Source organism: Ranitomeya imitator, chromosome 8 (assembly GCF_032444005.1).
Source record: "Ranitomeya imitator isolate aRanImi1 chromosome 8, aRanImi1.pri, whole genome shotgun sequence".
Lineage (NCBI taxonomy): Eukaryota > Metazoa > Chordata > Amphibia > Anura > Dendrobatidae > Ranitomeya > Ranitomeya imitator.
This window is the reverse complement of record NC_091289.1, coordinates 94666335-94682775: the sequence shown is the minus strand read 5'-3', so window position 1 is coordinate 94682775 and position 16441 is coordinate 94666335. Positions and strand designations below refer to the sequence as shown.

General features: G+C 46.1%; 1 protein-coding gene across 1 annotated transcript in view; it reads right to left on the bottom strand.

Annotated features, from left to right (window-relative positions):
* Positions 1 to 16441, bottom strand: part of MYH9 (myosin heavy chain 9) — a 234002-nt gene that overhangs the window by 2388 nt on the left and 215173 nt on the right. The window contains exons 36-40 of the mRNA XM_069737169.1: positions 5189 to 5277; positions 4904 to 5027; positions 2160 to 2368; positions 1948 to 2056; positions 1695 to 1867 (exon numbers count right to left, since the gene is read on the bottom strand). Coding sequence (XP_069593270.1) covers positions 1695 to 1867; positions 1948 to 2056; positions 2160 to 2368; positions 4904 to 5027; positions 5189 to 5277 — 704 coding nt within the window. The remainder of the gene's footprint in view (positions 1 to 1694; positions 1868 to 1947; positions 2057 to 2159; positions 2369 to 4903; positions 5028 to 5188; positions 5278 to 16441) is intronic.

Here is a 16441-nt window from a genome sequence, read left to right as displayed (position 1 = left end):
CCTAAATGGTCACTTGAGCAGTGTATCGTGATCATTTTGAATGCAGTCACTTCACAAAAGTTTATAACGCTGGGACAAGAAACTAAAAAAATAGCTATTGGCTTATGGAGAGCAAATGAGGCAGAAATAGTTTGTGTGTGCCACTCGCAGAGCCCCTGAGATTTCAGGGACCATAACCCCCATACCACAAGAAACCTATGGGTGTGTTGAACATTTTGAACCCATAGGTGCTTCACAGAATTTTAAAACACTGGGACATGAAAACAACAAGCCAAGTTTTATTTTAACTAAAATTATGCATTAGCCCAAGATTTCTGATTTTGAAGAGGAAACAGGAAGAAATGGACCCCACAATCTGTAAATCATCTCCTCCAGAAAAAAGTTACTGTGCCTGCTGTTCTTGTACCTCAGGTGCCCTGCAGATGGTACCCGCAAAGTGACCCCATCCCCCCTGGAATGCATCTAAGATGTAATGAGCACTTTTACCCAGTGTCATTACATTCTTTACCATAGGGCTTTTTGGAGACAAAAAAAAAACCCAAAGATCTGGAGTGCCCCATAATATATTCAGCCAGTTCTCCCAATTACAGCAATACCCTATATATGGATAGACACTACTGTTGGGGCACATGGTGGGGATACTTTTGCACACCAAATGCCTTCCCAAAAATGTAGCTCTAAAAATCATGGCCATACAAGAACACAACTTTTTATATTCTGCCGACAGTACTGTATGAGGGTTTTTCAGATCAAGACAACTTTTCAGCTTTTTTTTTTTTCTCTTTATTCCAGTTTGATAATAAAGCCACTTTTTATGTGTATGTTTTGTTATGGTGTTCACTCTGCGAGTTAATAGGACAGTTTTATAGCCCAGGTCATATCAGCTGCAGCAATATTAATGGGTTTACATTTTTTTTTTCTTTGTCCCAATATGGGACTGGAATTTTCACTATTGCACAGCAAGGCCCTGTATATGGCAGACAAGCAAGCCATTACTTGGCCAAAAGCAGCCATGACAGCCGGCAATCGCAGGGTGGCAATGGATATCAGAGGGGCTCATTTAACCTCATCTTCATGCTGCTGTAGCAACAGGGTGTCATCTAAGTGAGGGAATGCTCTTCCACCACTCCCCAAAGAAGTTATCTAGATGCAGCCATTATAGCAGGGAGTCCCAATAAAAATAAAATTTATTGGGACTCACCGCACCTAAAATTTATCCTCATTATAGCAGGGCATCTGCCATAAAATACTGCCGACACCCTCAGCTGATGGCATTAGCTGTGCTTATGAGTCGGCTTCCATAACTACTGGTTTGCGGGAACTCCTTGCCCGCTGTGGCATACATGCATGGTGGATGTTGGGAAGGGGCAAAACCATTTAGAGATGTTGTATAGTGACCACATGGATCATAGACTAACAGGGGCTGTCTTAATGATTTCCATAGGAGGGCATTTTAAGGCTGTTTTGTGCACAGGTCACAGTGCAGCGATGTGGAGCTTGGACAATCAGCTGGTTGTGACCATATGTTAACATTTCCATAATCATTCACAGGCAGAAAAGTTAGACATATACATGGGTATCCACACAACAGGGGTCAGCCTTATATTAAACTTGGGGGCCAGACAAAATTTAAATGTTTTATATTTCAATACTTCTAGCAATATGAAAAAAAAACAACCAAACAGACTGCATACCTAAGTTTGCTTTTCAGTGCATTAACCTCACGGTTCATTGCATCTGCTGACTCTGTAGCATCCTCAAGTTCACGCTGTAATTTACGGCGCAATGCATTGGCACGTTGAGCCTCTTCTTCCGCTTCTTCCACCTGGCGCTTTAGCTGTTTCAGACGAACATTGTTTTTCTCTGCCTAATTATAAAAAAATATAGTTTTAGTTTAATTTTTTAAAAAAATTTTCTCAATTTTTTTTTATATAGCTCCCCAAGTACCTGGTCTTTGTACTGTTCAGAATTACGCCTTTCATCATCCATTTGCATTAGTACATCCTTCAGTTTTTTCTCTGTACGACGTACTTGTTTGCTTGCAGATTGTCGTTCTCTATTTTAAAATTAAATTTGTGTTAAAGAACTAGTGCATCAAATGTATTCAATGCTGCATATACTGTATACAATGCAAATTATGGGCCCACACCAATACATACTTTGTTTCAGCATCAAGCTGTTCCTCCAGCTGTGCAATCTTTGCTTCCAAAGCAGTGATCGAAGCCTTGAATTTAGATTTAACAGAACCTTCTAATTCTTGTAACTTTGTTTTTAACTCCTTATTCTGGCGATCTAATTGCTGACGGGCATTCTCGTTCTTCTGAGCATTACTACGTTCAGCATTCAGATCAGCATTCATCTGGTCAACCTTGGTTTAAGTGTAAGGAGAAAAAATTGTAGAAAACAAATCTTCAAAAAGAAGCCATGTAAAAGTCAGATGTAAAAATAAAAAAAAAACATTTACAATCTTTAAAGAAGAACTCCCATCAAAATGGTTATCCTCTTAATATATTGCAATCATACTATTAAAATATGGTTATCCTCTTAATATATTGCAATCATACTATTAAAATAAAGCTATCTACATAAATCTATCATAAGCATACCACTGTGTACTTAAAATTGGTAATTTTGCCTTTCTACCCTGCAAATTGTTTGTTTTCAATCAAGTCTATGACCTCACATGATTAAAAACTGACTAGATGAATCCTTCTAAGCTCTATGTAGAAACAGGAGGTCAATTGTCTCTGTACGAGTCATAAGTCACTGCAAATGTCAATTGCAGGGTAAAGGAGGCAGCAGCTGGTCAGGGGGTGAAGAAGGGAATGATTTCTGCAGGGACAAGATACTGTACATCCTGTTTCTACATAGAGCAGAGAAAAGAAGAACTAGCTGGGAAGAAAGGCAAAATGAGCAATTGTAAGTGCCCAGTGCTATAATACATGGTGACTACAATGTATTACAAGAATAAAAACTGATCGGAGTGCTTCAAGAAACAAAAAATAGTAATCTTATAGTTTTCACACTGGCTACTGGGACTTTAGGCTCATCTTTTCTGAAAATATCCTAATGGGACAGGAAGTTTCCTTAGAGGCAGGAGGACAATGACAGGTAACTATATACACAGCTGGTTAACACAGGGCCCAACCTTCCCAATAGGCGATTTCACAGGTAACACTGCTCCCCTACCCTTCACAATGTCCTTCAAACATACTCCGATGCTTAAATATAAAGGCTAGGGACAGGGTGTTTATTGCGCCTAATCTACTTGTGTCGTTTGCTGAAACAAAAGGAAGTTAAGAGATATAAAGTGTTTTTGTATGATGAAGAAAAAGAACCACAGTAATTGACATCTGGGCACACCCATTACGCCCCTGTATTAGAAGTTAAAAACAAGTAAATCCATTTACCGTATATACTCGAGTATAAGCCGACCAGAGTATAAGCCGACCCCCCTAATTTTGCCACAAAAAAACTGGGAAAACTTATTGACTCGAGTATAAGCCTAGGGTGGAAAATGCAGCAGCTACCGGTAAATGTCAAAAAAAAAAAAAAATAGATACCAATAAAAGTAAAATTGAGACATCAGTAGGTTAAGTGTTTTTGAATATCCATATTGAATCAGGAGCCCCATATAATGCTCCATACAGTTCATGATGGGCCCCATAAGATGCTCCATACAAAATACGCCCCATAAAATTTATGATGGGCCCCATAAGATGCTCCATATTAAAATGTGCCACATATAATGCTCCATACAGTTCATTATGGCTCTATAGATGCTCCATATAACAATGTGCCAAATATAATGCTGCTGCAATAAAAAAATAAAATAAAAAAAATTACATACTCCCCTCTCTTGCTGCGCCTCACCGTCCCGTCTCTCTGCAGTGACTGTTCAGGCAGAGGGCGGCGCGCACACTAACACGTCATCGCACCCTCTGACCTGAACAGTCACTGCAGAGGACGCGGAAGGCGGGGTGGCGGTGGAACGAGGAAAGGTGAATATAAAATACTCACCTGCTCCCGGCACGGTCCCTGGCAGCTTCTCCTGGACAGATGGTCTCCGGGAGCCGGCAGCTTCTTCCTCTGTTCAGCGGTCACTGGTACCGCTCATTACAGTAATGAATATGCGGCTCCACCTTTATGGGAGTCCATATTCATTACTTTAATGAGCGGTACCAGTGACCGCTGAACAGAGGAAGAAGCTGCCGGCTCCCAAAGACCGTGGGACATGCAGGGACCGCGTCAGGAGCAGGTGAGCATGTGACAGTCGTCGCTCCCCCTCACCCGTCGACCTCCCCCCCCCCCGCCAACAATGACTCGAGTATAAGCCAGGAGGGGCACTTTCAGCCCATTTTTTGGGGCTGAAGATCTCGGCTTATACTCGAGTATATACGGTGAATCTACAAATACATTTCAAAAATTAAAATTCTTCAATTACTGTGTGGGTAGGCTGCAGTGGATATTTATTATATTATGGGGACATGTTTCTGGTGCTTTTTTTATTAATGTTTTCAATGTATTGGTTTTGCTATATATTTCAAGTCATTCCTATCACTAATTGAAGCCTGAGCACACAAGGTGTTTTTTTCCCTCTTTATCATACATTGTTTTGCCACATTGTTTGCAGCACCCCTGTATACACATGATTTTTTGTGGTGCCGGTTTTCATAAAAGTGTTTTGTGGGCAGTGTGAAAAAGTCAAATCAATTTATATTTGTAATACACAAGCAAAAATTTCACATGAAAATGTATCTACTAAATTTTAACAAACGAACCTGCAAAGCAACGCATACATTACAACATGGCTTTATAGCATTATACAAGGCGAGACATTTGGGCCATTGAAGTTTGGTAAACCCCCAAATGATAAAATGATAAACCGAAAACATTAAAGCACCTGGAGCGTGGCCTTTCTCAGTCTGTCATTGGCCAATTCAGTGTTGCCCTGTTCCTCCTCCAATTCTTCTTCAAGCTGTGCAATGCGAGAATCTAAACGCCTCTTTTCTTCCAATGCCAGAGCACTAAAGGTTAAGGTTAGTAATATTAGTGTCCAGTTATATCCACATGGCATTATAATAATGCGCACAAGAGTTAAAATGTAGCACGCAGCATGGAAGATGTTCAGAAAGATAATATTTTTACTAATCATAGGGAGGGATCATTAACAAATGGATGTTCTTACCCTTTACCACTGCTGTTGGCAATTTCATCTGCCAGTTCATCTCTTTCCTGCTGTGCTTGCCTTTTAGCACGCTCTGCAGCAGCAAGCTCCTGTAATTAAGAGTTCAAGATTGAGGGAAGAGGCTGGATAAGTACAGGTATGGCAACATTTAGATCCCATTACCCCCATCCTAAAGTAAGGACAAAAAAAGCACATACATAGTTACATAGTCTTCCTTCAACCTTAATAACTAAGTCCATCTAGTTCAACCCATAGCCTAACCTAACATGCCCTAACATGTTGATCCACAGGAAGGCAAAAAACCCCCATGTGGCAAGAGTAAGCTCCACATTGGGGAAAAAAATTCCTTCCCGACTCCACATACGGCAATCAGACTAGTTCCCTGGATCAACGCCCTATCAAGGAATCTAGTGTATATACCCTGTAACATTATACTTTTCCAGAAGGGTATCCAGTCCCCTCTTAAATTTAAGTAATGAATCGCTCATTACAACATCATACGGCAGAGAGTTCCATAGTCTCACTGCTCTTACAGTAAAGAATCCGCGTCTTATTATGCTTAAACCTTTTTTCCTCCAAACGCAGAGGATGCCCCCACGTCCCGGTTTCAGGTCTATGATTAAAAAGATCATCAGAAAGGTCTTTGTACTGTCCCCTCATATATTTATACATTAACATAAGATCACCCCTTAGTCTTCGTTTTTCCAAACTAAATAGCCCCAAGTGTAATAACCTATCTTGGTATTGCAGACCCCAGTAAACAAACAGTAGTAATGTGCTAAATGATCGCTCACAAGCCAGGAAATTCATTATGTAGCATTTATCCAAGACCAAATGAAATCTAACATACATTTTCAGGCGCTATATTAGTAATTCACAAAATAGTTATCCCCTTCCAGTTGCACGCAATGCGTTTACTCTCCTTTTAAGTCATAACATTACCCGCAAAACAAGCCCTCGTATGGCCATACTGGCAGAAGTGTAAAGTTGTAGCTTTGAATAACACACATTTAACTGAAAATGTTAAAGTTCAACAGTGGTTGACAAAAAAACAAAAAAAAAAAACAAAGGGGAAATGAAAATGCATCTTCCCCAGTGTGTTACTTGGATTTTGTTTTAATGGTGTACATTATGTTGTAAAAGTTATCTGGCAACTTTAGCTTACAGATTTCTCTATTTCTAAACTTTAAAAAGTTGGGGAAGGCTATTTAAACCTTATTTTTACATTTTTTCCTGAACGTGCGATTGCTTGGCCGCTTGTTGTAGCACTGCAGTATGTAGAGGAAATAATGTTCTTAGGCAGGCCAGCCACAGTCTAGAGTAGATGCACGTGTCCAACTGAACCATTTAAGTGCAGTTGTGTCAGATTGACAGCTCCAATTAATTGGTTAACAGCAGCGATTAGCTGGTTAACCTACACCCACACCTGATGTAGGATGTATTGTGTTCAGGAAACTTAAAAGAGGCATTTTTGGTTCTTACCGTAAAATCTTTCTTGGAGCCTTCATTGGGGGACACAGGTAACCATGGGTGTATGCTGATGTCACTAGGAGGCTGACACTATGCATATAAAGAAGTAACTCCTCCCCGGCAGTATACACCCTCCAACAGGCACCAGGCAACTCAGTTGGTGCAAAAGCAGTAGTAGGAACAGGTAACACAACCTATGTACCAACCCACAACAACGGCCCGTTGGCCAACACGGTACAACTTCAAGGGAGGGTGCTGTGTCCCCCAATGAAGGCTCCAAGAAAGATTTTACGGTAAGAACCAAAAATCCCTCTTTCTTGCCTCATTGGGGGACACAGGTAACTATGGGACGTCCAAAAGCAGTCCCTAGGGCGGGATATTCTGTAGAAAAAGAGGAGTTCGGTCGGCCGGTGAGAAACCGCCACCTGCAGTATCCTCCTACCCAGGCTCGCGTCCGCAGAAGCCCGAGTATGCACCTTCTAGAATTTTACAAAGGTGTGAATGGATGACCACCTTGCAGCCTTGCAAACCTGCAAGGCTGAAGCTTGGTGACGAACTGCCCAGGAAGCTCCCACAGCCCGGGTAGAGTGAGCCTTCACCCCCGAAGGAGGCTGTTTGTCTTGGACACGGTATGCCTCCAGAACCGCCGAACGGATCCAACAAGCAATTGTGGACTTGAAGGCGGGGAGCCTCTTTCGACGCCCTTCCGAGACGACGAACAGAGGATCGGCCTGACGAAAAGAGGCAGTTCTGGCGAGATAAATCCAGATAGCCCTGACCACATCCAACTTGTGAAGAGACTTCTCCAAGGAATGAACCGGGGAAGGGCACAAGGAAGGGAGGACAATGTCCTCATTGATGTGAAAGGCCGAAACTACCTTTGGTAGGAAAGAAGGAACCGGACGAAGAACCACTTTGTCCTGATGCAGGACTAGAAAGGGAGAATGACAGGATAATGCCGCCAGCTCCGACACTCTTCTAATGGAGGTGATGGCGACCAAAAAGGCTACCTTCCAGGATAGAAGCGAGAAGGAAATGTCCTGAATTGGTTCAAAGGGCGCACGCTGGAGGGAGTCTAACATGAGGTTGAAATCCCAAGGCTCGACAGGAGAACGATAAGGGGGAGCTATATGAGCGACCCCCTGGATGAAGGTCCTCACCTGAGGCAGGGAGGCGAGGTCTCTTTGAAAAAGAATGGATAGAGCGGAAATCTGACCCTTCAAAGTGCTAAGGGAAAGACCCGAATCTAAACTCGCTTGAAAGAAACAGAAGGGAAGGAAGGGAAAAGGTCATCGGAAAAAGATTGTTGTCCTGAAACCACCAGAAAAAAGCCTTCCAACATCTGTGGTAAATACGCGAGGAAGCCGGTTTTCTCGCTCGTATCAGTCTGGATGACGCTATGAGAAAAACCTGCGTTCTTCAGGACTGCGGCCTCAATGGCCATACCGTTAAATTCAGAGACCGAGAATTCGGGTGGAAGAGGGGCACCTGCGAAAGAAGGTCCGGTAGATCCGGAAGACTCCACGGAACGTCCGATGGCATGGCATGTTCACCAATTCCGCATACCAGCCCTTGCGAGGCCAATCTGGAGCTACCAAGAGTACAGGGACCCCTACTGTCTTGATCTATTTTATGACCCTTGGGATCAAGGGGAGGGGTGGGATCAGATAGAGCATCTGGAATTGGGCCCACGAGATCACGAGAGCGTCGCATCCGATGGCCATCGGATCCAGAGATCTGGAAACGTACTGGGGAACCTTGTGGTTTGCCCGGGAGGCCATCAAGTCGACGTCTGGGACGCCCCACCGCTGGCAAATCTGGCTGAAGATTGAGGGGAGAAGAGACCACTCGCCCGCCACGATGCCCTGGCGACTTAGAAAGTCAGCCTCCCTATTGTCAACCCTTGGGATGTGGACAGCTGACAGAGAGGGAACGTGACCCTCCGCCCAACGGAGAATTGTTGCCACTTCCGCCATGACTTGTGTGCTGCGAGTCCCTCCCTGATGGTTTATGTAAGCCACGGCTGTGGCGTTGTCCAACTGAATGCAGACCGGCTTTCCCGAGAGCAGGGACTCCCAGCGGATGAGGGCTAGGAAGATGGCTCTGATTTCCAAAAGGTTGATAGGGAGGCACGCCTCCTGAGCAGTCCAGCGGCCCTGGGCCGTGAGGTGGAGAAAAATCGCTCCCCAGCCTTGGAGGCTGGCATCGGTGGTGATAACCTTCCAGCGGGGAGGAAGAAATGACCTCCTGCGCAGAATGGAGGTGGACAGCGTCCACCAAGAAAGAGACTGTTTCACTTTGGGAGAGAGGCGAAACAGGCGATCCAGGGAAATAGGATTCCTGTTCCAGGCCGACAGAAGGGCCAGCTGGAAGGGATGAGAGTGGAACTGGGCATAGGGGACCGCTTCCATGGAAGCGACCATTTTCCCCAGAACCCTCATGGCGAGGCGAAGAGACAGAGGATTCGGGCTCTTTAGTGCTCTGACCCCCCGACGAAGCGAAAGGAACTTCTCCTTGGGGAGAAAGACCTGAGCCTGAGAGGTGTCGAATTCCATGCCCAGGAACTCCAGACGCTGAGTTAGAATCAGGGAAGACTTCTGGTAATTGATTAGCCAGCCGAGGCAAAGAAGCATGTCCAGAGTAAGCTGGAGGCTCTGGCTGCAATCCCGATGGGATGGACCCTTGATCAAGAGGTCATCAAGGTACGGGATTACCAAAATCCCCTTTGAACGTAGGATGGCCATGACAGCTGCCAAGACCTTCGTAAAGACCCTGGGCGCAGACGCCAGACCGAAAGGGAGGGCCGTGAACTGATAATGATTATCTTGGATCGCGATCCGGAGGAATCTCTGATGCCGTACGCAAATAGGAACGTGAAGGTACACATCTTGGATGTCCACGGAACACAAACTCTCCCGGTTCCATGGATGCGACCACCGAGCGTAGAGATTCCATCCTGAAGTGCCGAATCCGGAGATGGCGGTTCAATGGCGGTTCAACTGCTTGAGGTCCAAAATTGGACAGAGCCGTCCTTTTTTGGAACCACGAACAGGTTTGAGTAAAAACCCGAAAACCGCTTGCGATAAGTCACCAGAACTGACTCCTGAGGCGAGGAGCGAATCGACGGCCTGGAGAAGCCCTGGGAGATGAGAGGGCTGTTTGGGAGGACGAGAGAGCAGGAAACTACTTCCTGGGGGCGAAGAAAATTTTGTATTTTTTTTGTAGCCTGATGTGACGGTCTCCCTGACCCAGGCGTCGTCAACTACAGATAGCCAAACCTCTGAGAACAGAAGAAGCCAGCCTCCCACCCTGGAGGGATTTCCAGGTGGGGGCGACCCGTCATTTATTAGAAAATCTGTGGCCCCGAGATCCAGATGGTTTTGTGGGGTGGCTCTTAGCTCTCCAGCACGGTGGAGGCCTGAAAGAAGGTTTCCTTCGGTCCCCTTGCGAGGAAGAACGGTCCTGGTTAGGGTTTCCTGAGGAGGCGAAGGACCGAAAGGGACGAAAAGACTGGGGGACGTTTTGGCTTGGACTGGGGTAAAGAGGTACTCTTACCACCCGTAGCGTCCGAGATCATTTGATCCAGCTGCGTGCCGAAGAGTCTAGAACTAGGTCAGAGTTCCACGCTTTTAGCCTGAGAATCCGGCGAATGGCCACAATGTTGCTGTTAGCCCTGGTGGAGCAGGCCGCTGCATCAAGGGAGGCATTCATGAGATATTTTCCTGCAAGGGTAATCTGATCCGCCAAATCAGACAGTTCCTCAGCAGGAGCAGAGGCCAAAAGGCCCCGGCGCAGGGTTTTGGCCCAGGCTGACACAGCCTTGGCTGTTGTGAACTCTGTGGTCAGGCTCCCTCCTGTGGTCATGAGTGGTACTTCGGCTGGTTCTGTCCATGAGCTTCCTTTGGTGGATGTGAGTGGGGCTGCGGCTTCTGAGTTTCCTTCCTCAGGTGACGAGGTTAAGTCGTTAGGTGCTGCTCTATTTAACTCCACCTAGTTCTTTGTTCCTGGCCTCCAGTCAATGTTCCAGTATTGGTCTTGCTCTCTCCTGGATCGTTCTTGTGGCCTGTCTGCAAGTTCTGCTTGTGTTACTTTTGTTTGCCATTTTTTCTGTCCAGCTTGCTATATTGGTTTGTCTTGCTTGCTGGAAGCTCTGGGACGCAGAGGGAGCACCTCCGTACCGTTAGTCGGTGCGGAGGGTCTTTTTGCGCCCTCTGCGTGGTTGTTTGTAGGTTTTTGTGCTGACCGCAAAGCTATCTTTCCTATCCTCGGTCTATTCAGTAAGTCGGGCCTCACTTTGCTAAAATCTATTTCATCTCTGTGTTTGTATTTTCATCTTTACTCACAGTCATATGTGGGGGGCTGCCTTTTCCTTTGGGGAATTTCTCTGAGGCAAGGTAGGCTTATTTTTCTATCTTCAGGCTAGCTAGTTTCTCAGGCTGTGCCCGAGGCGCCAAGGTCTGGTCAGGAGCGCTCCACGGCTACCTCTAGTGTGGTGATAGGATTAGGGATTGCGGTCAGCAGAGTTCCCACGTCTCAGAGCTCGTCCTATGTTATTAGTAACTATCAGGTCATTTTCAGTGCTCTTAACCACCAGGTCCATTGTGGTTCTGAATCACCAGTTCATAACACTTGGCTACCAAAGACGAGGCGAAACTAGGGCAAAGGGAGGCTCCGGAAGCCTCAAATGCCGATTTTTGCTAGTGCCTCGATTTGTCTGTCCATGGGGTCCTTAAGGGAAGCCGCGTTTAGGATAGACAGAACCGTCGGCGAGGATAGCCTGGACATGGGCGGGTCGACTTTAGGAGACTCAGACCATTTGGAGACAAGGTCGGAGTGAAAAGGGTATAACATGTCTAGCCGTTTCCTGCCAGGGAAATGCTTACCAGGGTTTTCCCAGTGTGTAGAGGTAGTATTGTCAAACTCTTTGTGATTAGGAAAAACCATAGAGGGACGTTTAATCCGTTTAAAAGCAACGGAGACGTCCTGAGAGCTTGACTCCTCCTCCTTAAGTTCAAGCATCTGAATGATAGCTGAAATAAGACTATCGACCATCTCCTGTGTTCCGGAAGTCTGATCTGCATCAGAGTCAGATTCCGACAGAGGATAAGTCAGACCCGACGTCCGCCTGCGAGGAGGGGGAACGGGCAGATAGGGGGATCCTGGTGTGGTCCAGGGAACTGGAAGAGGATCTAGATAAGGTCATTTTTCTGTCTTTTTGTCCGGTCTGCCTCTATGAGGTCTAGGACAGGTGCGAGCGAATCGACGTCTGAGACGTTCGTGGCACTGGTGGCATTAGAGAAGCGGGATATGTTCAAGTGCCTGGACCAGGGACAGACACCTTAGTCAGGTCAGAAACTGATTGAGACATAGCAACAGCCCACTCCGGGGGAGGGGGGGGTGCACTCATCCCGAGATTTAGGAACTTCCTGCAGAGCTGACATGGTGGGAGGAACGCAGGACGGGCAGAAAGGAGAAGGCTGACCTGAGGCCCACTTTTTCCTACAGTGAGCGCAGGTGTAATGGATGGCCGTAGTGACAAGGGCCGGAGTGGGGTCGGACATAGGTGGAGATATTATCTTGTCCAGGTGCGGAGAAGTACTGCCGGGAGGAGTAGAGCCCGAAAGAGCAGTAGCGCTGAGCCTGCTGAAGGACAGCGACAGCGGTAGCCGCAGGAGTCTGTGCCTGTGTTCCCCCGAGATTCCTGTCTCCCACGCGGTGAGCAGACGCTAACAGGGAGCAGGAAGTCGCAAAAAGAGTGCGGTGACAGCGCGACGCTGTGGGCGTGCACAAGCGCCAAAGGGGGAATGCATAAGAAACGCCCCCAAGAGCGCTGAACTCCCGGCCGCAGTAATGCAGGCCGCCACAAGGGGGCGCGTAATGCCGAACGAAGGAGAAGAAAAAAGCCAGGAGAAAAAAAAATGGCGGGCGCGTGCGCCCGCAGGTTTGAATGAAAAGGAGGGAGAACAAAAATGCCAGCGTGTGTTCCCCCACGGCGATAGCGCATCCCAGTGCCGGAAAAGCAGTGCTGCAGCCCTCTCCCCTGTCAAAAAGAGGCCCTGGTAAGATCTAGGAAACCGCTTGCCGGGCAGGGGGGGGGTTGGGGATGAGTAGGGGAAACTGGCAGGACTGGCCATCGAGGAAGAAAGTCACCCTGAAAACTCGAATGGGTGACAGGGGACAAAGTCCTGCCCAGCGGGTCCGAGAAGGTGCGATGTGGGTGATACCACACTGCTCTCTTGGTCGCTCAAAGTGGAGAAAAAAGGGTGAGAAAAACTGCACCCTGTTACCCTGAAGAAAAAGGTCTGAAAAAGGGGAAAAGGTTAATAAAAACACAACAAATCCCTGTAAAAGAAATGCGGATCTGGTATTAGATCCAGGTCCGCCTCCTACAGACACTAAGCAAAAACGGAGTTGCCTGGTGCCTTTCAGAGGGTGTATACTGCCGGGGAGGAGTTACTTTATTTGCATAGTGTCAGCCTCCTAGTGACAGCAGCATACACCCATGGTTACCCGTGTCCCCCAGTGAGGCGAGAAAGAAAATAAAATGCCCAAACCTTTGTGCAGTGTTGCATGGACGGGCCTAATACTCGTTTTATTATACCAAGGCAAAGAGACCAAAGAAACATTTCTGGTCATAGCATCGGTAACAAAATTGCTCATGCTTATGGCAATGTCTTGCCAGGACACCTATGATGGCTCCCATCAGAGCACCAAAACTAGGAGTTAGTCATACCGGTAATGGTATTTCCAGGAGTCCATCATGACAGCACCACAGGAGGTTGCTCTTCATATCCTTGATAGGGACAGGAACACAGAAGAGGTTAAATAGCCCCTCCCAACCTCCACCCCTCAGTGATTTTACAAAGTACCACATCAGGATGGATACAACACAATTTTATTGAACTTCCTCTCTACATGTTCGTATCACATATTAGACAAGAGTTCAAGGGGGGGGCAAATAATGGGTGCTGTCATGATGGACTCCTGGAAATACCATTACCGGTATGACTAACTCCTAGTTTCCAGGTCGTCCACATGACAGCACCACAGGAGAAATACCAAATAACTCCTATTGGGGCGGGATTACAGCTTGGAGGACTTTTCTCCCAAAGCTAGTCTGCTGCTTTGAGAGAACGTCCAGCTTGTAGTGCTTGCAAAAGGTATTTGAGCTAGACCAAGTTGCCGCCCGGCAAATTTGATCCATGGATGCACCCGCACTCTCTGCCCATGAAGCAGATACTGCTCTCAGTGAGTGGGCTTTTAGGTGATCTGGAGGAGATTCACCGGCTGAAATATACGCAGCGCAAATGGTAGATTTGATCCATCTAGCCAGAGTCGCTTTTGAGGCTTTTTTGCCTCTATTTTTCCCAGACATCTGGATAAAGAGATTTGAGTCAATTCTCCAGCTGTCTGTAAGTTTTAGATACTGCAATACTGTTCTCTTAACATCCAGGGAATGAAGAGAACGTTCTTTTTCGTTATTGTAGTTCTGGCAGAACGTAGGCAAAACTATTTCCTGGTTTCTGTGAAAGTCCGTCACAACTTTTGGAAGAAATGAAGGATCCAACTTTAAAACGATGCAATCTTCCTGTAGCTTTAAGTATGGATCTGTTATGGACAGGGCTTGAATTTCGCCTATTCGCCTTGCTGTCGTTATTGCGACGAGGAAAACAGTCTTGAATGTCACAGATTTTAAGTCTGCCTGATCAAGTGGCTCGTACGGAGCTTTCCGTAGCTCATTTAGCACCAAAGTGAGGTTCCACGAGGGTACTGAGCTTCGTATTGTTGGTCTAAGACGTTGTGTAGCTTTGATGAATCTCATTATCCAGGGATGATTCGCTAGTGGATAGTCATAAAAGGCAGTTAAAGCTGAGATTTGTACCTTTAGCGTACTAGGTCTCAAGCCCATATCAAAACCTGTTTGGAGAAAATTTAGTATTTGAGGAATATCTGGTTGTTGGAGAATGGATATTGGAGTATTGGTCTGTGCACAAAATTTCTTCCAAATCTTCTGGTATATAGCCGAGGTCACCGGCTTTCTACTTTTTTTCATAGTTGAGATAACTGACTCAGACAGTCCTTTTGATCTCAAGATCTCCCTTTCAAGATCCATGCTGAGAGTTGTAGCATCTTTAGATTTTGATGGACCAATGGTCCCTGTATTAGAAGATCCCGTCTCAGTGGTAGTAACACTGGGTCCTCCACCGCCATCCACTTCAGCAGAGGAAACCAGCTCCTCTTGGGCCAATATGGCACTATTAGGATCACTACCGCTAGACTTTCCTGGATTTTCCTCAGAACTCTGGGAATTAGGGCTAGTGGCGGGAACGCGTATGCGAGTTCCATGTCCCAATGTTGAGCCAATGCATCTATGCCAGTTGGATTGTCTCTTGGATTTAGCGAAAAGAATTCTTTCGTTTTTGTATTGCTCCTTGAGGCGAATAAATCTATTTGTGGGGTGCCCCACTGTTGGATTAACTGAGTAAAGATTTCTTCGTTTAGAGACCATTCTGACGGCTGTACCTTCTCTCTGCTGAGAAAGTCCGCTATTTGGTTCTGTGAACCTTTTAGGTGTACTGCCGTGATGGACTTTACGGTATTTTCCGCCCAGGAGAATATTTCTTCTGCTAGTGCCTGAAGTGGACGGTGCCTTGGTCCTCCTTGATGTAGGAGAAAAGCTACCGTGGTCAAGTTGTCTGAGAAGACTCGGATGTGGTGTCCCTGAAGCTCGTGTTGGCACCTTTTTAGTGCTTCCCAGACCGCTCTGAGTTCCCTGTAGTTGGAGGAACTGTCGCGTATCAATGGTGGCCATGTCCCCTGAAGGTATCGACCTTCTATGTGGGCTCCCCAGCCCCTTGAGCTTGCATCGGTGGTTATATTTATGCATGGAGATATTTTCCATGGTTTTCCTCTTTTGAGGTTTTTTATGTTGATCCACCATGAGAGGGACTGCTTTACCCTGCTGGGTAACCACATCCTGTTGTCTAGTGAATCTTTTCTTCCGTTCCATACCGAAAGAACTTCCTTTTGAAGCGTTCTGGAGTGAAACTGGCTCCACTGTACACTGGGAATGCATGAGGTCATGAGACCTAGAATCCTCATTGCTTTCCTGATGGAGATGTATTTCCGTTTTTTTATTGATTGAAGTTCTTTTTTTATTGACCGTTGTTTTTGGTCTGGCAGGAAGGAGTATTCTAGTTCGGAATTTAGTAGTACCCCTAGAAATATCTTCTGCGTCTCTGGTTCGAGACTCGATTTTTTTGTATTTATTACCCACCCCAGACGTTTCAGGAGTGACGTGGTAATTCCTAAGGATTCTTCCATCTGTTGGGATGAATCTGCGATCAGCAACAGATCGTCCAGATATGGTGCGATGAAAACTTCCTTCTCTCTTAAGTAGGCCATGACCTCCGTCATGAGCTTCGTAAATATCCTTGGGGCAGAGGAGAGACCAAATGGTAGGCACTGAAACTGGAAATGAAGTATTTTCTTGTGGTTTCTTATTGCGAACCTGAGGAATTTTTGATCTGAGGGATGGATGGGAACATGATAGTAAGCATGTTTGAGATCTAGCGTGCACATTACAGAATTCTTTTTTATTAGCGGTGTAATTGATTTGAGAGATTCCATCTTGAAGCGTTTGTACGCCACCCATTTGTTTAATGGTTTTAAGTTTATTATTGTTCGGTAATCTCCGTTTGGTTTTCTTATGGAGAACAGACTGGAGTAATGCCCCTGAAAATGTTGATGATGGGGTACCGGTATTATGACGTTTAATTCTAA